The sequence below is a fragment of the Triturus cristatus genome, chromosome 7 (genome assembly GCF_964204655.1).
Source record: "Triturus cristatus chromosome 7, aTriCri1.1, whole genome shotgun sequence".
In the NCBI taxonomy this organism is placed as follows: domain Eukaryota; kingdom Metazoa; phylum Chordata; class Amphibia; order Caudata; family Salamandridae; genus Triturus; species Triturus cristatus.
This window is the reverse complement of record NC_140590.1, coordinates 1197148657-1197170294: the sequence shown is the minus strand read 5'-3', so window position 1 is coordinate 1197170294 and position 21638 is coordinate 1197148657. Positions and strand designations below refer to the sequence as shown.

The 21638-nt window shown below is 49.8% G+C and overlaps 1 protein-coding gene across 1 annotated transcript in view; it reads left to right on the top strand.

Annotated features, from left to right (window-relative positions):
* Positions 1 to 21638, top strand: part of LOC146811590 (uncharacterized) — a 109295-nt gene that overhangs the window by 63451 nt on the left and 24206 nt on the right. Inside the window, exon 4 of the mRNA XM_085618577.1 lies at positions 13607 to 13700. Coding sequence (XP_085474703.1) covers positions 13607 to 13700 — 94 coding nt within the window. The remainder of the gene's footprint in view (positions 1 to 13606; positions 13701 to 21638) is intronic.

Below are 21638 nucleotides of genomic sequence, written 5' to 3'. Positions count from 1 at the left end.
CCCCCAGGGGAGGCAGGACCCCAATCATCTACCAGTCACAGTACTGTGAAAAGAGGAAGAAGGGGGACAGCAGAGGCCCAAGAAGTCCATTAACCATACTGAGCTGGAAAGAAGGTTAGGAGGAAAGCTGTTCCTCGGGGGGATCCAAATCAGGGGCAAGACATATTCCCCCCCTGTATTGATTCCACCGCCCCCAGATGGCGTGCCACTTCCGAGGGCGGCCTCTAGCGCAATATACCGTCTTCTCCCTGAGCATACTCCAGTCCATATTTTCTTTCCACGCGGTCAATGTGGGGGGCCCCGCGGAGCCCCACAATCGCGCGATATCTCTCTTAGCGACCATGTTACCCAGAGTCACCCATTGGGACTGTGCCTCATCGTGGTCAGTGGGCCCCCAGACATTCAGGAGGCAACACCGCGCTTCCGGCTGCATAGCAATGCCCGTCACCTCCCCCATCACTGCATGGACTCTCCTCCAGAATTCCGTAATGACACCACATTCCCAAATGATATGCAGGAAAGTACCCACCATACCACATCCCCTCCTACATAGGCCGTCCTCCGAGAATCCCATGTGAACCAGCCTTGGCCCCGTCACATACACTCGATGCAGTATTTTAAGCTGCACCAGCCTCAGACGCGACGGGATCGCAACCTCCCTGGGAGAGGAAACAGCAGACTGCCAATCCTCGTCATCCAACTCGAGGCCATCCCTAGTCCACTGGTCCCTCAGCCCCAGAAGCATATCCGCCCGGACGTTGATCAGTTTCTTATAGATGAGCGAGATCGTGCTCTCGGGCATATGGCCATCAAGGATCCGGTCCTCCAAAGGAGAGGACTCAGGCACCTTCTCACCCTCTATGAGTACTGATCGGAGGGCGTGACGCACCTGAATATAGCGGAAAAACTCAGATGGCCCCAGCTCATACTCCTTCTGCAACTCTTCAAAGGACTTCACCCTCCCCTTAATCAGCACATCTCCGACCCTGGAGATGCCGATCAAGTCCCATTTGTCAAAGCCTTTTGTGTGCCAAAGCCTACCCAGTCTCTCAGATTCAAACAGCGGGGTAGCGAGGGTGAGCCTATCCTTCCAGCCCAGCGAGTCAGTTGCCATCTTCCACACACGCACCGCCACCCCAGTGGGTCCCGTGAGGGACGAGTCCAGGGACCGCGAGTACAACGCCCTGTAATAGTTACCACCACGCAGCAACCACCTGTCCATGGCATAACCGGGGCTGAGGGCAGGGCCATAAAACCCATGATTAATCGCACTCAGCTGGGTGGCCCAATAGTAACGTCGGATGTCTGGAAGCGCAATACCCCCGTCGTACCATGGAAGCGTCAACTTAGCAATAGCTATTCGCGGCCGCCCATCCCACAGCAACGTTCGTTGGAGGCTTTCGACCTCCCGAAAGTAGTTGGCCGGTACCCAATCCAAAGTATTCTGCAATGCGTAGAGGAACCGGGGAAGAGACATCATTTTGAACAGGGCCGCGCGCCCAACGAGGGAGAGCGGCAGCCTCCGCCAGCCCTCCACATCCCGCCTCAGGCGCGCTAGGGGGGGGAGCAGGTTCCGCTCATATCGCAAAGCAGAGTCCATGGAGATAAAGATCCCCAGATACACGAAGCCCTGCTGAGCGACCTGGATCGAACAAGTTCGAGGGATCGGTGGAACCTCGCCACTAAGAACATATAAATACGATTTACTCCAGTTGATAACGAGACCCGAGTTCCTACCGAAAGATGTGAGTACGTCACAGACCACTATAAGTGATTTCTTGGGTGAGGCAAGATACAACAGGATGTCATCAGCATAGAGCGAAATACGGTCCTCGTGTTCAGGCGACCATCTAAGTCCCCGTATATCCGGGTGCCAGCGTATCCACGCAGCCAGCGGCTCAAGGGCGAGAGCGAACAACAATGGCGACAGGGGACAACCTTGCCGAGTACCCCTCCCAAGCTGAAACGGAGTCGACGCCCGGCCATTTACCACCACACTCGCAAGGGGTCCCTCATACAGCAACCTCACCCAGCTCACAAAACCGTGGCCAAAGCCGAACTTGGCCAGCACAGCCCACAAATATGCCCATTCCACCGTGTCAAAGGCCATCGTGGCATCAAGAGACGCCACAATAGCTGGTTCACGCAGCGTGCCCGCCCTGGCGATTACACCATGAAGGCGCCGAAGATTTAACGCAGTGTTACGGTGCGGGATGAATCCGGATTGATCCGGGTGGACCAAGTCACCGAGTACCCTGATCAATCGGGCCGCCAGGATTTTAGCCAGAATCTTCGGCTCTGCGTTAAGGAGTGAGATAGGCCTATATGAGGCGCTCTTATCTCGGGGTTTGCCCTCTTTGTGTATAACCACAATCGTCGCCAGTCGCTGATCCAACGGGAGGGCCCCCCTCCCCCGCGCCTCCACGAACATGGCGCGCAGGTGAGGGGCGACCCTATCCGGAAACAGCTTCTACAGGTCGACCGGCAAGCCGTTCGGACCCGAGGCCTTGCCCGAGTTCAACGCGCGGATAGCTCCCGCCACCTCATCGACCGTTATGTCACCATCAAGATCGTCCCTATCTACATTGGAGAGACAGGGCAATCCGATATAACGCAGGAGGTCACGCGAGTCCTCGGGCGGCCTGTCCGACACTGAGGCATAAACCATACGGAAATAGTTCGAGAAACACTGTACAATCCTCTCAGGTTCCACAATCACCTCTCCCCCCTCTCCCGTCAACTCCGGCACTACTCTATTAACCCGTTCTTTTTTGTCCAGCCAAGCCAGGAGTTTCCCGGCCTTGTCACCAACATCATACAGACGGCCCTGCTGTTCCCTACTGAGGGTCTTAGCGGCATTCGTCACCAGGTCCTTATACTCAGATTGCTTCAAGCACAGCTCATGCAGTGAGGCCTCTGTAACCTCCTCCTCCAGCGCTCCCTCCAAAGCCGCGATCTCCTCCTCAACCTGCAAAACCTCGCCATCTCTCCGCCGCTTGGCAGCCACTACAAGGGAGAGGGCTTCCCCTCGCAGCACGGTCTTAAATGCTTCCCACAGCGACACTGCCGAGTCCACGGATCCCTGATTGTCCTTGAAAAAATTATCTACTGTCTTTACCAGTGCGCTGCGCATCTTGGGGTCTCGGAAGTACCAAGGGTTGATAGGAGCCACCCTTCCCCCTCCCTCCCGACCTAGATCCAGCCTGACCCACACTGGCGAATGGTCAGATATACCACGCGCCATGTGCCTGGCCTCGGACACCAATGAGGCATGCGCAGCCAGAGTGAGTAGGTAATCAATCCTAGAAAGGCTACCATGCACCCCGGAGTGGAAAGTGTATTGGCTCTGTGTGGGGTGCCGGAGCCTCCAGCAGTCTATCAGGCCAAGCGTGTCTAGAAAGTCTGGAAGCCACTTCTGAGCCCCCCCTGTGTCTCTGGGCGGGTATCTATCCAGCAGCCCGGAGCCGACAGCATTGAAATCACCTCCCACCACAAGCATACCCCCCGGGAGATCCAGCAAGGCCCTACCCAGATCTGTGAACGTGGAGGCCTGCAGGGCCGGCGGGACATAAACCGAAACTAAAACCAAAGTTCTTCCTTCCCACCGCCCCGCCACCGCCACAAACCTCCCCCTATCATCAACAATGGTGGAGTCCACCTCAAATGGTAGCGAGGCTCTGACTAGGATGCCCACACCCCTGGACCCAGAGGAGAATCCCAAATGAGCTATGAATTTATAACCCTTCCTATTAAGAGCATAGCACGTATTACCTATAAGGTGCGTCTCCTGCAGCAGGGCGACATCCGGCAATGACCGTTTCAAGAATTGCAAAACAATCCCACGCTTAATACGATCCCCCAAACCATTAACATTCCAGCTTATAACACTTAAACCCCTACCCCCCATCCCCAAACGTAAAGAGGCCCACCCCACACCCGAAGAGCCACCATGGAACAGTCCTGGAAATAATCACAATGCCTTGCGGAAACAAACCCCCCAACAACAAACCCAAAATCCCGAATATCCCCCCCACCCTGCACCCCTGCTGCAGCTTACAAAGCCCCCCCAACTTGCAGTGTGCCTGTCGCCCTACCAAACCCAAAGTCTACAAAAAGTACCCTAAGGGAGGAAAGAGCTCCCCTCGTCCTCCCACAACCTCCGTATTTACTGCAAGTCAATAACTAGAGTCAGTCCGAGTCAGTCCGGTTCCGAAGACATCAACCTTGTTCATCCCGGCCACTGTCCCCGTCTACGGCAGTGTCCTCTTCCGTGCGTCGTCGAGGCAAAGCGTCCAGCCATTCATCCGCCATGGCAGGCGACTCAAAGAAGAATGTTCGGTCTTCATACACCACACGTAGTCTGGCAGGGAAGAGCATGGCGTATTTCAGTTCCCTCTCCCGAAGCCTCCTCTTCACCCCCAGGAAGCCCTGCCTCTGCCTCTGCACCTGCTGGGTGAAGTCAGGATAGAAATTCACCGACGCGTTCTGGAAGGGGACCGGGCCCGTTACCCTCGAGGCCTGCAGGATAGCGTCCCGGTCTCGAAAATGAAAGAGCCGGGCGACAATCGGCCTCGGTGGGGCTCCCACCTTGGACCTCCCACCCGGCACTCGATGGGCCCTCTCAACTGCGAAGAACTTCCCAAGACCCTTAGGCTGCAGATGGTTGAGCACCAAGTCCTCCACGAGCAGGTCCACGGAAGTCTCGTCCGAGGACTCCGGGACCCCGATAACGCGCACGTTGTTGCGCCTGGCCCGGCTCTCGAAGTCCTCCAGCCGACGGGCGGCGAGATCACTCTCGGTCCGCAACTTACGGACCTCGGTCTGTAGGTCCGAGACATCATCAGCGAGGCCCGTGGTCTTGAGGTCCAGGGATTTGACCCGTTCATTTGTTTTGCCCAAATCCGCGCGGATCAGATTCACATCCACCAAGATGGTATCCACTTTGTGCGCCAGGGCATCAAACTGTCTCCCAATCGAAGTCTGCAGCCCGTCGAGCGCGCCCATGACATCCTGCAGTGAGAGCTCCGGGGCCAAGGGTGAGGCAGTCTTCTGTGTGTCCGGCGACTGGCTCGGTCCACCCGGTGACCCCTTCTGCTGGGCGTAGCGGTCCATGTTATTGGCTTGAGTATAGGCTCCCCGCCTGGTGGCCTTAGGCTTCGGCCGGTCCACCTCTGCTTTGCCCGACATGGTTGGCTCAAGCAAGTCGGTTCAAACGGGACTGCCCTCTCTCAGCGAGAGAGATCAGGAGTGCTCCGTCTTGCGATGGGTCGCCAATGTGGCATGCAGAGCGTCCAAATGATAATAAAGCAGCCGTGAGCACTCCCTGGGCTGGGCAGACAAAGGGCGAGAAAGTGAAAGTGAAAGGATAGGGACCTCCGTCCGGCAGTTCACACCTCGCCTGGCCGCTGTTGTTCAATTAGAGGTCGGGCATCCTGCCAACTCGAGCCCCTGGCATCTCTCGGAGATAGGCCTCAATCTTCCGCCATGCATAACTCCGGTTCCCGGTGGGCGATCCGACCTCGGGTGGCATCAATCGCCTCCCTGACAAGTCATCTACACGATGCCATGCATACAAACAGGATTAGATACAGGATAGACGACGGAGGGCACGAGGGTCTCGGGAGCTCAAAGCTCACGCGGCCATCTTGGTCAAGCGCTAGGCTCCTCCCCCAGAGTTTCCTTCTTAAGAAGAGGGGACACCACTGCCAGCTTCCAGCAATCCGGTACTCGTGCAGACCTGAGGGATTGACAGCAGGTCGCAAATAATGGCAGAAAGAGTTCTTCCCGAATAACTTCCAGAATTTATGGGGAAGTGGATCAAGGGGAGAGCCAGAGGAGACGCTATCAGCTAGAGCACTAAATTCCTCAAAGGATGGAACTGGAAAGTTGTTTAGACGTGCTGGCCCGAAATCACCCCCCGTGACCGATGTCAAAGTGGGAGTAGGCAAAGGCTGAGTGCCGAAACTAGATGAAGTAACGAGATTGTTCAAGATGGTAGCAATCTTCTCCTCAAAGGCCAATGCCAATGAGTCACACAAGGATTGAGATACAGGGACATCATTAGCAGTACAGGCGGGGCGTGAGAGATCCTTGACAATTTTAAACAGCGCCTGAGATTTATTTGCCGCCGATAATAGGGAATCCTCTAGGAATTTAGCTTTGGCACATTTAATCTGTGCTTTATAGGTTGCCAGGGTTCGCTTATAACAAGCTCTATCAGATTCCCGATACTGTTTCCTCCAGGCACGCTCCATCCTCTTGCACTGGAGTTTAGCTTGGAGCAGTTCCTCTGAGAACCATGGCATAGCCGGAGTGGGCTTGTCTCTAATTCTTCGCAAGGGGGCTAATGAGTCAAGCGAAGCCACAATTCGTTGACTAAGCATTTCATAGCTCGCGTCCACACTGTCTCCTAACGAAAAACCCATCGGAAGTAAGGCAGGCAGAGTGGACTGCTTCACGAGCTTGGACCATTGTCTTACCCACCTTAGCAGTGCCTAAGCTGCCTTTCTTCATAGAGGCAGCGGGAAGAGAAAGGGTAAAATGAACCAACGCATGGTCTGTCCAGCATTGAGGTTGAGTGCTCTGAAAGGCTACATTCCCTACATCTGCAAAAATCATATCTAAAAATATGACCTTTTGAATGGGTCGGCAGGGTAACTAACTGTTTCAGCTGTACATTACTACAGGCCTGCTCCAGATCTTTAAAAGCAGAATCCATTGGTCCATCAGGCCATAGATTGAAATCTCCCAAAACCAGAAGTCTGGTGTGGGAGTTGAATAAATCATGGATCAGGTCAATGAGCTCTGTTACCTCTGACAAGGGGCCAGCCGGAGATCTATAGCACAACAGGCCAGAGTATAGGGCTCCTCCCTGACTGTTTAGGGAAAAACCCAGTAGTTCGTAGCCCAAGATGGCCTTGGTATCAATCTGGGAGAGACATAAGGAATCCTTGAAAATTATGCCCACTCCACCTCCCCTGGCTCCCACTCGGGGTTTATGTTTGATTTTATAGCCTGGAGGGCAGGCTAAGCCTAGATCCACCATACTATCTGCTCTGGTCCAGGTCTCTGTCATGAAAAGTATATCAATGTGTTCGGACTCGATAAGGAGCACAATTTCCTCATGATGTTTACAAAGTGATCTAACATTTAGTAGACCGCAAGACCGTGTTTCTGGGTATCTGCTAATGTTTTGAGGTTTGAACAAGGGTTGAGTATTAGCGCTGGGGTTCAATCTTAAGAGTTCCTCACGGGAATAGGTAAACTCACCCGTTAACGGAGGAGCAGCATTTTCCGCGTCCGTCGCGTTCCGTGCGCGAACGGGTGCAAACGGGCTTACCTCTGGCGCACCTCCGGCGCAACGCTGCGCGCATACGCTGCGCGCGACCATAATGGCCTTTAAATAGGGTGTGGTAGGCGGTGCTCGTTTCAACTAGAGCGCGGCCTCGGACCCGTCTTGGGCGTCTCAGCCCTACTCTCAAGATGGCGGACGGGATCGTGAACGAATGCAGACACCCAAATGGTGAATGGTGTTGTCAAAGTTTTACGTGCAGGCAATGCGGTCAGTGGGGGGAGCAGATAAAAGATTTTAGTGACAACACAGCAGCAAATATACAATTTTAAAACAAGTATACAATTTTTTAAACAACAAAACTTCACACTCTAATTTTGTCAGCAGCAATAATTTTAAAATCACAGCGTAGCGTTAGCGCAGCGGTCAGTTTATTGACCGCGCGCCTACCAACTGGCCCCTAAATACCATTTGCTAGGCGGTGCTCGTTTCAACTAGAGCGCGGCCTCGGACCCGTCTTGGGCGTCTCAGCCCTACTCTCAAGATGGCGGACGGGATCGTGAACGAATGCAGACACCCAAATGGTGAATGGTGTTGTCAAAGTTTTACGTGCAGGCAATGCGGTCAGTGGGGGGGGCAGATAAAGATTTTAGTGACAACACAGCAGCAAATATACAATTTTAAAACAAGTATACAATTTTTTAAACAACAAAACTTCACACTCGAATTTTATCAGCAGCAATAATTTTAAAATCACAGCGTAGCGTTAGCGCAGCGGTCAGTCTATTGACCGCGCGCCTACCAACTGGCCCCTAAATACCATTTGCTAGGCGGTGCTCGTTTCAACTAGAGCGCGGCCTCGGACCCGTCTTGGACGTCTCAGCCCTACTCTCAAGATGGCAGACGGGATCGTGAACGAATGCAGACACCCAAATGGTGAATGGTGTTGTCAAAGTTTTACGTGCAGGCAATGCGGTCAGTGGGTACTAAAGAAATCTCTGTGAGGGACCCTGGTGTGGCATCGGACAGTGTGAGGGACTCATGGAGGCTCGCATAGATTGCGATTGGGGTCGCACATTGTGAGGTACTGGGTCGTAGTTGGAGAGTGATGGGTGCTGGAGGGGAGAGCAGACAGTGGAGACTATTTCGGGGTACCGGACAGGAATACGGAAGAATGGTCGAACAGTGAGGGGTGCTGAAGTATGTACGGACAGGATGATATAGGGCAAGGGATGAGCGTGAGGAAAGGTACCGCGGATCAGCTGTCGGATGTTACTTTGAGTGGAGCCGCAGGATGTCTACGATTGAATATATGTAAAACAATAAAGTGCTAGCAATTATATGTCGGAGAGAGTAAGAGAGAAAAAGAACAAGCTGGAGAGAGAAAGAGGGTATGAGAAAGAAGAACAGAGAGAGAGAGAGAGAGAGGAGAGAGAGAGAGAGAGGGGAGAGAGAGATAGGATCTGAAGAAACAAAGTGAACATTAACAGAGGAGAGAAGGAGGGCAGCTACCTTGTATTAAAGGAGAACATGAGGAGTTAGAAACAGGCAAGATTTGGTGTGTGTGTGTGTGTGTGTGTGTGTAGGTGGCTCTGTGGGTGGCTCTATTTGTGTGTGGGTTGCTCTATGTGAGTGGCTTTGTGTGGGTGGCTCTGTGTGTGTGGGTGGCTTTGTGTGTGTGGCTCTGTGTGTGGCTGCAAATGCAATAGGTCTCGCATTTCAGAGTGATTAAGCTATTGACATTATACATAACAACGCCGTTTCTTTAAATGTTTTAAAAACATAAACAAAAATAATGTCATGAGCAATGCCAATAGCTCTAACTTTAACAATGCCGAGACCGTTGCATTGTAAATGCTTGTTAACGCATGCAACTGCGCTCCAGCAACTGGTATCTATGCTCTGAAACTGTGTATCTTGCAACATTGTAACTTGTAACTATGCTATGAAACAATGCTTGTCCTCATGTAAAGTGCTCTGATACCTCCTGGTCTAGCCAGCGCTATATAAAACTTTTCAAATAAATAAATAACAACCATGGAAAGAGCTGCATTGTTTCCAGCATGTTTACTAACTATGAAGGTGGTGATGGTGGAATTGTGATAGTGAAAGTGTCTCTGCACATGGAATTATGAATAGTGGAACTTATCAAAGTTTTGTTCCTAAGTGAACCACCTCTGGAAATATGTGATCTTATGTGATCTTATTTCTTGAAGGTGCCTTCCTGAAAAGGTTGCGCCATGAAAGTTGGTACTTGCGACCAAAATACCCCAGCTTCGAAATCCTATAGGTTGCAGGTGCAAGATTGTCTTTATGCGATTTGACAGTTAAAGCCTACATGCAGTAGTATGATGCATCGTTGTTGAGGCAGTTTTCGCAAAACATGTGTTAGCAGTAAAATGTAAAGGTTGGAAATGAGAAAAAAGAGAAATACATCTAATAAGGAGGATGTATAAAAAAAATCATGTTGATGAAATAAAAGAAATCACAGAAAATAAGAACATGCTTTGGTAAATGTAGGTTTTGTTGCTGTGCTTTACTCTTTAAATATGTGGATGTAAGGATACATCCTTGAGGGCTAAAATGTAGGGAGTGGGTTATTATACGTGCTGGGCTGATTCCTTGATAAACCACCCCATTTAGATGGTAATCCCCTATACATTGTGGTTAGATTTGAATTTTAGTAGGTTCTAAACAGAAGATTAAGCTAGACAACAGCAACTGTACAGTCTGTAAGATATTTTCGCTGAGAGTTAAATTTAAATGGATTAATAAGGTAGAGCTGGAATGATAATTCAAAATATTTACTTGCAATGCTGCCATGGCCAAGAAACTTGGTCAACCTTGTCATTTGTGACACCATGATTCCTTCATCTTGAAGCCGAGCTTTTGTAGTGTTAATATGAATGGCCACTTGCTTGCCTCTTTTTACATTTCCCTGAGGTGGTGATCCCATGCAAATGAGTAAACAGCCTTTTGCCTTGTACTTGTGTCGCATTTGAATCGTAAGCACACACACAAAAAAGCTCTACAGGAGTGGGGTAAGTATATTGTATCTTGGAGGTAACACCTTCCTCCTCCACACAACAGACTGAACAGCATTTTGGGAGAGGACAGAGGACCCCACATAACCTTCTTGACCCTATCTCCCCCCAAGACCCCCTTGTTGAAATCAGTCTGGTAGGGGATCTCTGTAACTTCTCAAGCAATCAGGGCGTACTCCTCCTGCGTAATAGTGTAACATTGCCTGTACTGTTAGTATCTGCAGAGGAGCACCTTGTACTTTGGCCCCAGATGGAGGTCCTGAAGTCCCCTTCAGTGGTTAGGTGGTCACTGGCCTACAGAGTGGTGGGTGAACAGTTCCTCTGATTCCAGCACATACGCTCACTCGTTAAGTTAGGTTTTTCATTCGACATTCAAGACTGCCTTTGTTTATTAATGGGGTGCACATTGAATGGGTGCCCAGCCCCAAAGGTGACCAACCTCAGGACAGTTGTCGGGGGCATACAGACGCATAGAAAATACATGGTGCTCATAAGAATGAAGCACGATAAGTGATGCACGATTTGTGAGTCGGAGCCAACTTGTTTGCCGGCAGCCATTTTAGGTTTGGGATTCAACCGGCATTTTGTGCCTTACTTGCGAGTTGCTTCTGACTTAGAGGTTTTCGACACTGTAAAGAAAAAGTACAAGCAAAGCCAAATACTAAAGTGAGTGACTGGCTTTGCTTCACGGCAGGACGGAGGGTGTAGGGGCTAGCCACTGTCCAAGCTCTGCCCAGTGCACGCTGAGTAGCCTCCACTGCAGGTTAGGCGCAGGGCTGGGCTTGTGGCTAGACCCTGCATCCAACCACTGCTGCACACGATAAAAAGTCTGCACAGAGGGGGTGTTGGGCCCCATGACAAGTTGGGTACAGGGGCTGGCGCAGACTCTGCTGTTCCTGGCTGAAGGCTGTGGGGGCAGCCCCTACATGGCAGGTTCACCTTACGACCTGGCCGCATGTCGAGGGTTTAGGTGCCTATATGCTGCTCGCAACGTTTTGCTGTTTGTGAGGTGGTGCATGAGTGGATTGGGCACCCATTCCACCTGTGCAGCTGGGTTTGCCAATTAAGTGCATCATTAAAAAAATCAAAGAAATTTTCAGAAAAAAATCACAGTTAAAAACTATGTAATAGTTCTTTCTCAAACGCATAAAACCACTGAAATTTGCTAATTATGGTTATGAACACACAGCCTCCGCCTTGCCTAATACACCTATTTGCCAATGTTACAGATTTTTAAAAAAACAGCATGGCGGACACCATGGTTTATGGAGCTGGTTGTATTCATTCATATATATTTTTGTAGGGTAGCACACCCTTTTTGACAATGTAACCCTTTATGCTTAAATCTTAAAAATGAACCGTTGCATGCTCACTGGCGACGTGCTCAGCCCGTGCATCACGTAATCAACTGAACAGCATCATAATGTAACACCTTGAGGCTCCAAGCCTGTGGCACAGCCTTTTCTTATTGCATTTGCAGCCATACTTTATGATTAATCATTGTTTTGTCATTTTACTCCTTTTTCACAGTATTAATTTTTCCATTTTAGCGTTCGTCACTGTTTGCATCCACGTGCCAGGAAAGGCTATTTCCCCAAGTTTCTCATGTTCATGTAGGGCCATCTGAACCTCTTGCCAAAAACACGTACCAAAGCCAAATCCATTCAAAAGCAGTTTTATTGTAACCCAATGCATTTCAGGCCTAAGGGGCCTTTAAGGCAAACAGTGACAGCATTCTGCTCTTTCATATGTACATACACAAAGTAGTTGCCTGCAGTGCCAGGGACTAATGAGCCAATGTGTGCTTTTTAAGATCATAACATTTTTTACTTTTACTTTTTGTTTACATTGATTTGGGCAAGGCAGCTTCAACAATAAAATTGTATTCATGCGTTGACAAAACAAAATGGGCATTGATGAAGCCAAAAATGTTGGTAGCCAACACAAGACCTATTTGCTTGGCTAAAGCGTGTTGTAAAATATGTTTTTGTTAACTTATGTAGGTCAACATACATTTGGGTAATCTGGCCGACTAGTGAGCGACAAGAAAGGAGGTATAGATTTTATTTTTAAACGCATTTCATTTTTTTGCAGTTCGCACAAATAACGAGGCCTATTAGGCTAACACACAACCATACAATGCTTAATAATAATATAAAGGAAAAAGGAAAACCTGCACGTACATACCCCTCACCCTACAGATTAATAAAACTCATTAATGTTCCATCGGAGACTATCCGTATCCCACCGCCACCCAGCCTGCTGTCATCCAGCGAAGGCCCCGGCTTCATCTTGAACCATGAACCCTGGGACGGACAGGTTCCAAATCTGTGCTCAGTTATTCCGCCCATCTCTTCCAAATCATAGTGTGTTTCTATGGGCAGCCCCTTGCCTTATAAACTGCTATTTCCACCCCCATACAGTGTCACTTCCCCTCTTCCACTCTGCCAGAGAAGGAGGAGCCTCGGGCTGCCACTCCTGCCCAATGTCTCGCTTAGCCAGAGTCAGGCCCAAATACTGTAGGGATAATAGATTTCTGTTACCACCCAAGCTGTTGGAAGATATAGATTTTTTAAACATGTTTGGAAACAGAATGTATTCTGACAGTTGTGTCCACCTTTAGCTTTTTTGGTTAGAGGCTCTAATTTGACGGTGTGGGCACCTGCCCCTAAAAAACAAAAAAAGGGTGGGTGCATCAGATGCCCATGCTTAGGGTTCCTCAAGTGTCCCACACTTTGAGTACAGAATAAGATAAAGAGATCAGGAAAGGTTGGGTTGAAGGGTAAAGAAGAATGGTGGAAGGGAGGTTAGGCGTACAGAGTGAGAGAAGACCCTTGGACTGGCACCCTGAATGGTGATGGAAGAGAATGGGTTAAACAGATCGATGGAAGGGTGGCAATAAGTGAGAAGAGCCTCTTGTGGCTTTTTTTTTTGCTTGTTTGGGCTTTTGCTAAGAATTTTTAAATTTTCCCTAAAGTATGTCTGCATATCTTTGCATAGTGTGTGTCTTGATTCTGCAGTGAATCAAAGATTCTGAAAGAACCACGAGGGCAGGCACTGGTACAAAAAGGGAGCTCGGAGGAATATGTTTGCCAGTCCCCTTTGTCCTTCTCTCTAAGAAATTAAAAATTACTTTATATCTACGCAACATCAATGCATTTGTTTGTCTTGTGTTTTTTGTTCATCTTCCTGTCGTTGTGGGATATGAAGGGCTTTTGGTATTATTAATGATGCCGGCGCTCATTATTGGCTTTTCATTTGCCTCTTCTAGGTCCATTTTTTATATGACCCAGCTGGCAGTGCCCCACATCATCGAGACCAAGGGAAACATTGTCAACGTCTCCAGTGTTAATGGACAGAGATCGGTGAGTGCTGAGCTTGGAGAAGATGGGGAGTATTCTGTTATGTTCAAATTATTTCTAGACTGTTCAGCCACCAAAGTTTCTTGGCGCTTAGGGAAGTAGATGGAGGCAACACTAACCTGATGAATGCAAAGGCTGCACAGTGGGCCAGCCAGGATTCTAGTCTCATCTGATGGGGTATCTAGCAGAATCCACTCCGTCTTTTTGGGGGGCATTCCAAGAACATTGCGGCTGGAGATGTTCTTTCACCAATTCTGTGCATCCTGCAGGTGGGGGCAATCACTAAAGTTAAATTAGCAGATCTTAAGGTTCAACCTGGGACATGTCACATGTAATTGGCAGCCACAATACTGGTGGAGTAGTGATACATACCTTTATGGATGAAATGACTGATATTGTGATATAAGTTGCGGAGCTTAATGTCACCTGTACCTCTGCTGTACATGGCAAGCTAGGATAACTCGTTGCATACGTTGAGACAAAAGACTGACAAAACAACTATTTGCCGAAGTTTATTTTTTTTACAACAAATTTTATTGAGATTTTTATACCCAATGGGGTGGACCCCCACAAGCAATATTCATACAGATAACAGATTATAGGTACATAAGCTGTTGGTGAGGGTAGCACCTGAGGATCAGTAAAACATTTAAACCAACATTCCCCCCCCCCACTTCCCCCCTCCCTTGCACCGCACCTCTCACATGAAACACTAAATATGCATATAGGCGTATAGGCATGTCTCCACGCTGGCCAATTCGCAAAGTACACTGGAGAGTCATTAATGATAAGTCTGTCGATAGGGTCTGGATTCACTGATGTTGGAAAGATGGATAGGTCAATGCCCCGGTATGTGGCCCACCTGGTCCAGATCTTCCCATGCTTTTGCGGGCAGCCCTGAGCCTGAAACACCACCACTTCGGCCGACATACATTTATCCAATGCAGACTTCCACGCCGCCACCCCCGGGGGAAGGAGGACTTCCAATGTTGAGCTATGTCACGCTTGTCCAATGTTAGTCCTAGAAGTAGTAAATGTCTTTTATAACTGTTCCCCCCGATATCTTCTGTGCTGTGGAGAAGGATTAATCGAGAATCCACTGGGAGGTCCCAGCCTAGCACCCGCCCCAGACAGGACAATACCCCCGACCAAAAATGTTGTAGTGCAGTGCAGCCCCAGACCGTGTGGAAAAAAGATCCTTCTTCCGACTTGCATCTGAGGCAGGTGGGGGATGGAATAGCCCCCATCTTCCAGAGACGGAGGCGGGTGTAGTACACTCGGTGAAGATATTTGAACTGGATCAATCTATATCTTGAGGAGACGGCTGAACCCCTGGGGCTGGCGAGGGCCTCAGTCCAGTCATCATCTGTGAGGGTTGGTAAGTCTGCCTCCCACGCTACCCTTGTCCGGTGTATATTTGTCTTGGAATGTGTGGTCAGGGTCTGGTACAGTTGGCGGATTTTGTGTCCTCCCAGATCCCCCATCAGTAGCCTACCCTCCAGTGGGTGAAATTCTGGTAGTGCCGTAAGGTTTTTAATCAGGGGAGACAGAGCGTGGCGGAGCTGAAGATATTTATGGGAATTGGGACTTGTGTAGGTCAAACTCCTCCTGCAGCCTTTGAAAGGATTTAAGTGTGGGTCCACGCATCACATCACCCAGCGTCGGAATCCCTATAGTATCTCATCTACGTAATCCGGACAAGGCCGAGACCGGTCGGAGGCATGTGCCCCGCCAGAGGGGAGTCTCGGCCGTTAGCATACCCCACCATCCCATGGACCGAGAAAAACATCTCCATATCTGGATTACTGTGCGACAGCCCGGGAAAAGGGCCTCCAGGGTAGAGTTGCTGTACAGGAGATCCAGCAGTGGATATTCCTCCAGGAAGAGTCGTTCCACCGCGTAGGCCGGATCATTTTGTGGGTTATACCACCAATCATTGATGACCAGCAACTGGGACACCCATTAGTACAACCGCACATCCGCCGCCGCGATGCCCCCACAGTAGGTGGATTGGACACAGGTCACCAGAGCCACCCGAACCGCCCCACCGCCCCAAAGGAATCTATTCAGGAGTGCATTTATTTGACAGAACCATGATGCCGGGATATGGGTAATTTTGCAATCTGTACAGCAAGCGTGGCAAGCACACCATTTTAAATATCGCAGACCTGTTGTATATGGACAGGGGAAGATGGGACCATACTGTCGTCTCCTCCCGGACCACCGGGAGCAGAGGGGCGTTCTTAAGCGACCACGCCACGGTGGGGCATCTGGTGATATGGACACCTAGGTATTTAAACCCTTCGTCTGCAATGACCAGCTTTGAGGCCCACTCTTGATACTCGTGATCACCGCAAATAGGAAAGAGCGTCGACTTGGACGGGTTGGTGTGTAGCCCCGTCGTTTCACCAAACACCCGCAGAATCTGCAACACCCTCGGTCCGGTGACCCAATGGTCAGAGAAAAAGAATAGCGCATCGTCCGCGTAAAGTGCAATTTTATCTGAGTATTCAGGTGACCAAACCAAGCCCCTATAGACCGCGTCTAGGCGCACCCACGCTGCTAACGGTTCGATCGCCAAAGCGAAAAGAAGCGGGGAAAGAGGGCATCCCTGCCTAGTCCCCTTCCGAATATGGAAGGGGGTCGAGCAATACCCGGCCACCCATATAGAGGCCGTTAGATCTGTGTACAGTAGTTTGACATATGCCCGGAAGCGAGGCCCTAAATTAACAGCCTCTAATAGTTTAGAAAGGTAAGTCCAGCTCAGGGAATCGAATGCCTTATCAATGTCGGCTAGTAGGACCGCCGCGGGGCGTCCCAGCCGGTGTGCTTCGGCAACCGCGTTATGTGCGCGTCTTATGTTTGGAGCGTTGCGGCATAAAGTCTGAGTGGTCCGGATGGACGAGGTCGAGGATACACATGCGGAGGCGATCAGCCAACACCTTCCCTAGCAGTTTCGACTCAAAGTTTAATAATGAAATGAGGCGATATGAGCCCGGGTCTTCCGGTGGACGGCCCAGTTTGAGGAAAACAACAATTTCGGCATGGTGCTAATCCGGGGGTTAATTTCCCTGTTCGAGCGCCTGGTGCAACGCGCCGAGAAGATGGGGGCCTGCGGTCCCCATTTGGGGGCGTAAAAAGTCGCAGGGGAACCCATTGCCGAAGTTTTAATGTTTCCTTTTTTGTTGGTGGGCACAGATTAATGAATGTTTCTCCTGAGAATGATGGAGTGAACCAAATGTAACCTCCTCTTTTGCATCCCATGTCAATTTTGAGGCACCAGGCTGGATTTAGAGGAGTTGTGAGATGGAGGTTAAGTGGACAAAGGCAGATAGAGAATGGGGGACACATCATAGTGTGCAGACTGGAGTAGTGGAGCACGTGTTAGTCCCATGTCCTGATTTACTGCTGTTCTGTTTCTGCTCAGTAATCTCAGTCCAATATTGTTAAAGTGAGCACGACTACAGAGAATGGTACCACGGGCATTGTGGCATCTTTAATTACTTTGCACTCATTGTCACAGTCCATGATCACTACACAGTATGAACAGTAAATCTTCTAAAGCACACTTGAGGCTTTTTGATCATCTTCAGTAATGAATATTCTTGGCTTTCGAGGTGAGAGCAGCGGCCTGCTGTCCCTTTAGTCAGGTTTGAGGTCATTCCAAAATGTACCTGGGGTGTCATTGGTCAGGAATGGTCTGACCATAAGTTCTCTCTAACATTTATAAGATTTTAAATAGTTTGAACACAGTCCTGGTGGCCACGACCCTGCCCGAGTTGAGCCAGAGCTGCGCCGGAGGTGTAACCGAATATGCATGCATATATTTGGTTCTTATTGCATGTATCTTTGAAGATGCATAAGCAATTTTCTTTTCTGTCACTAGGTGGCAGAGCACCACCAAGTAGGGAATATGAGCGAGCCTTGGGCTAAATGTAACGAGTCAGACAGAATGTTTCCAGTTTGGATCCTCTTGTAGGAAGGCAGGCGGCGTAGGATCTCAGAAGGGCCTAGTGCGGAGGGCAGTTTTCATTGTTTGGTGACAACTTTGGTAGCAGGGTCTTTGGTCTGCGCTTGAAGGTATCTAATATCCGGTAGTGATGTCATGTAAACATGTTGGGCATATGATTTTTTGTTTCCCTTTGTGTTCATTGACTGCGTCAAATCTGTCTTGCTTGCCCCTGTTGCAGAGATGTTATTTGGAAGTGCCGTTTGAACTGCTGCGCTATCCACAATTTGAGCTAGATCCCTTTTGTGGGCGCATTCTGCTGGGATCTCTTCTGGACTGCCCCCTTTATTTCTGAACCATTTTATGTTATCCGTCTCTGCACCTGCAGACCCGGACATACTGGCTCTTTCTTGCTTCTCGGATGCCTTTGCTGTTGCATATGTTTTGCCAGCTGCAGAGTTTTCCTCGTTCACCAACCTTCCCCTTCTGTGTCAGTCATTCTTGCTCCTAATGAAGGTGCATTACTTTCCCTCCCCTTCTACTGCCTCGAACGGCCCCATATAAAATAAATCCCCTGTAGAACAAAGCCATACTGCCATACATCCCTCTGAATGCGCTCAAAAGGCTGCATGACAAGCCAAGAAAAACACAAACTTCCCTAATGGAGCACTCAAAGATATGAGGATCAGAGGTATGCAGTCGGGTGTAGATGGGAGGGTTAGCCTCACTCACCATGTTACAAACATTACCGCAGGCTCCTGTAGCGAGGTATTCCAAGGTACCGCTGCAGACGAAATCAGGACTGGGGTTCCAAGACTTTGAGGCGCTGATACATGTACCCCCCAGGGTACCAATACTTTGAGGCACTGACACATGTACCCCCGGGGTTCCAATTCTTTGAGGCGCTGACACATATACCCCCGGGGTTCCAAGACTTTGAAGCGCTGACACATGTACCCCTGGGGTTCCAAGACTTTGAGGCGCTGACACATATACCCCTGGGGTTCCAAGACTTTGAGGCGCTGACACATGTACCCCCGGGGTTTCAAGACTTTGAGGCGCTGACACATGTACCCCTGGGGTTCCAAGACTTTGAAGCGCTGACACATGTACCCCTGGGGTTCCAAGACTTTGAGGCTCTGACACATATACCCCCGGGGTTCCAAGACTTTGAAGCGCTGACACATGTACCCCTGGGGTTCCAAGACTTTGAAGCGCTGACACATGTACCCCTGGGGTTCCAAGACTTTGAGGCGCTGACACATGTACCCCTGGGGTTCCAAGACTTTGAGGCGCTGACACATGTACCCCCGGGGTTTCAAGACTTTGAAGCGCTGACACATGTACCCCTGGGGTTCCAAGACTTTGAAGCGCTGACACATGTACCCCTGGGGTTCCAAGACTTTGAGGCTCTGACACATATACCCCCGGGGTTCCAAGACTTTGAAGCGCTGACACATGTACCCCTGGGGTTCCAAGACTTTGAAGCGCTGACACATGTACCCCTGGGGTTCCAAGACTTTGAGGCGCTGACACATGTACCCCTGGGGTTCCAAGACTTTGAGGCGCTGACACATGTACCCCCGGGGTTTCAAGACTTTGAAGCGCTGACACATGTACCCCTGGGGTTCCAAGACTTTGAAGCGCTGACACATGTACCCCTGGGGTTCCAAGACTTTGAGGCTCTGACACATATACCCCCGGGGTTCCAAGACTTTGAAGCGCTGACACATGTACCCCTGGGGTTCCAAGACTTTGAAGCGCTGACACATGTACCCCTGGGGTTCCAAGACTTTGAGGCTCTGACACATATACCCCCGGGGTTCCAAGACTTTGAAGCGCTGACACATGTACCCCTGGGGTTCCAAGACTTTGAAGCGCTGACACATGTACCCCTGGGGTTCCAAGACTTTGAGGCGCTGACACATGTACCCCCGGGGTTTCAAGACTTTGAGGCGCTGACACATATACCCCCGGGGTTCCAAGACTTTGAAGCGCTGACACATGTACCCCTGGGGTTCCAAGACTTTGAGGCGCTGACACATGTACCCCCGGGGTTTCAAGACTTTGAGGCGCTGTCACAGGAACTTTCCTCCAGATATGGTAGTCATGGAGTCCCTTTGGTGTAGCAGGCAGTGAGCCGTGCTGCCTACACCCATAGCTACCTGACTGCCGGGGCTGATGCTGCAGAAGAGACCCTACAGGCCACACACCAGGTGTCAAGTAGTGACCACGTGTACAGGACCTCATTCCCCTGTCTGGTTAGTAGTCTGAGGTTCCAGACCCTGACACATGGGTCTGTAAGTAAGTAAATCGGCTCAGCCCAGTTCACAGCCCTTTTTCCCGAATTCCATAAGTGAAGTAGACATTTACATCATTTTGTGAAGTTTCTGCTTTATGGATCTAGTAAACACATCATACTGTGAGGTACACAACAGCGGTGAAACTGCATTGGGTTGTTAAACTCCAGTTAATGGTAAGAGAGCTGTTAATGGTTAGATAACCTTCACTGTCAGCCTGAGGGGTCAAGGAAGGAAAGAGCAGGTAGAATCCTGAACACTGTGAGTTGAGAAGAGAAAAAACAAAATCATTACTGTCTACCATCAAGGGACCTTCACAGAGGGCCATAAACACTCAATAGTCTTTTTGATGTCTGTGACCCTAGAACACTGTTAATAAAAATAAATCCCTTCGGAAAAAATATTTTGTGCGTGCACGCGAGTTACCAGAATAAGATTTATTTATTTTTCTTGAAAAGAAGAAACATGAAATGTCCCTGAAGTCGCACTAGATTGATGATTCATAGAACAGGAATCCTTTTAAAAAAGAAAATGTAATAGAAATGAAAGTAAATGAGGGCAAATAGACATCAGCTTTTTCAGGCTCAATGTGGAACACCACATATATGATTTTAGGAGCATCTGTCAGTCCCACAATGGTAACAACTGGAAAGTACGGGGATTTTTATGTGGATTTTCATTTAGTTTGTGCTTTAGTTTAGTTTTATTCCACTTGACAGAAAATGCCCTTTGTTCTTTAAGTGTTCTCCCTATAAAAGGAAGAAATTGGTCAAGGTTCTGGATGGGGCTCCTTATGTCATGTCTACCTAACTCACAAGCAATGGAAGAATATCCCCCAAAAATCCTGATGTTGCTAAAAGAGCATCAGTAAATTTTCCTCAGAGTACAGAATGCTGGAGAACTTAAAAAACAAGGGTTGTAAAGATGAAGTTGACTATGGGAGATGCCCCTTTCTCTGTGCAAGATACAGCTGGCGAAAGATTCGGAGAGTAGTTTGGTGGAGCAGACTAGACATCAAAGAGGCAACGACCTTGGAAAATTGCTGGCCTTGTGGATTCATCGCTGCGTCTGGAAGTGGGGCCACACTGGCGCTGGTCTGACTGATTGTGGCCTTGAGCCGTAGAGTCCCCACGGTGGTTCCGGCCATTTCCTGCTAGTCCGTTGGGGCAGGCCCTTTTCAAGGTGGTGCGGAGGAGGGCACCTGGCCTTATGACGGGACCCGGGGGCTAAACCGCCTACTTGAGCCTTGGCAGAGATGAATCTTCTATGACGCGGCCACCTCAGCTACGGCTGCAGGGTGGCTGGAGCTGGGGTGCCCAAGTAATCCAAAAGGGCACGCACAGGAGGCGGCGCAGTGGCACCTGAGCTGTGGTAGGCCTTACATCTTTATGTCTAGGGATTTCCTGCTCTGGCTGCTGGGTGTTGAGGGCCGGACCGTGCATAGAGCCCAGACTTGAGTTAGGGGCCGAAATTTGCCAAAAACCTGTAGTGCCCCACTCATTGAGTGTATGAGCACAAAAGACTGTAGTGGTGACCAGCATTGGGGAACGACAAGTCTGTGTGCTCGCACTCCCAACAATACAATCACGCAATGCACAACGTCACAGCAGATCACACGCGGGGAGGGCAAACTCTGCTTGCACGTCACCGGAGAGGGAGAGGGAACCTTCAAGAGCTGAGTTGCTGATGGCT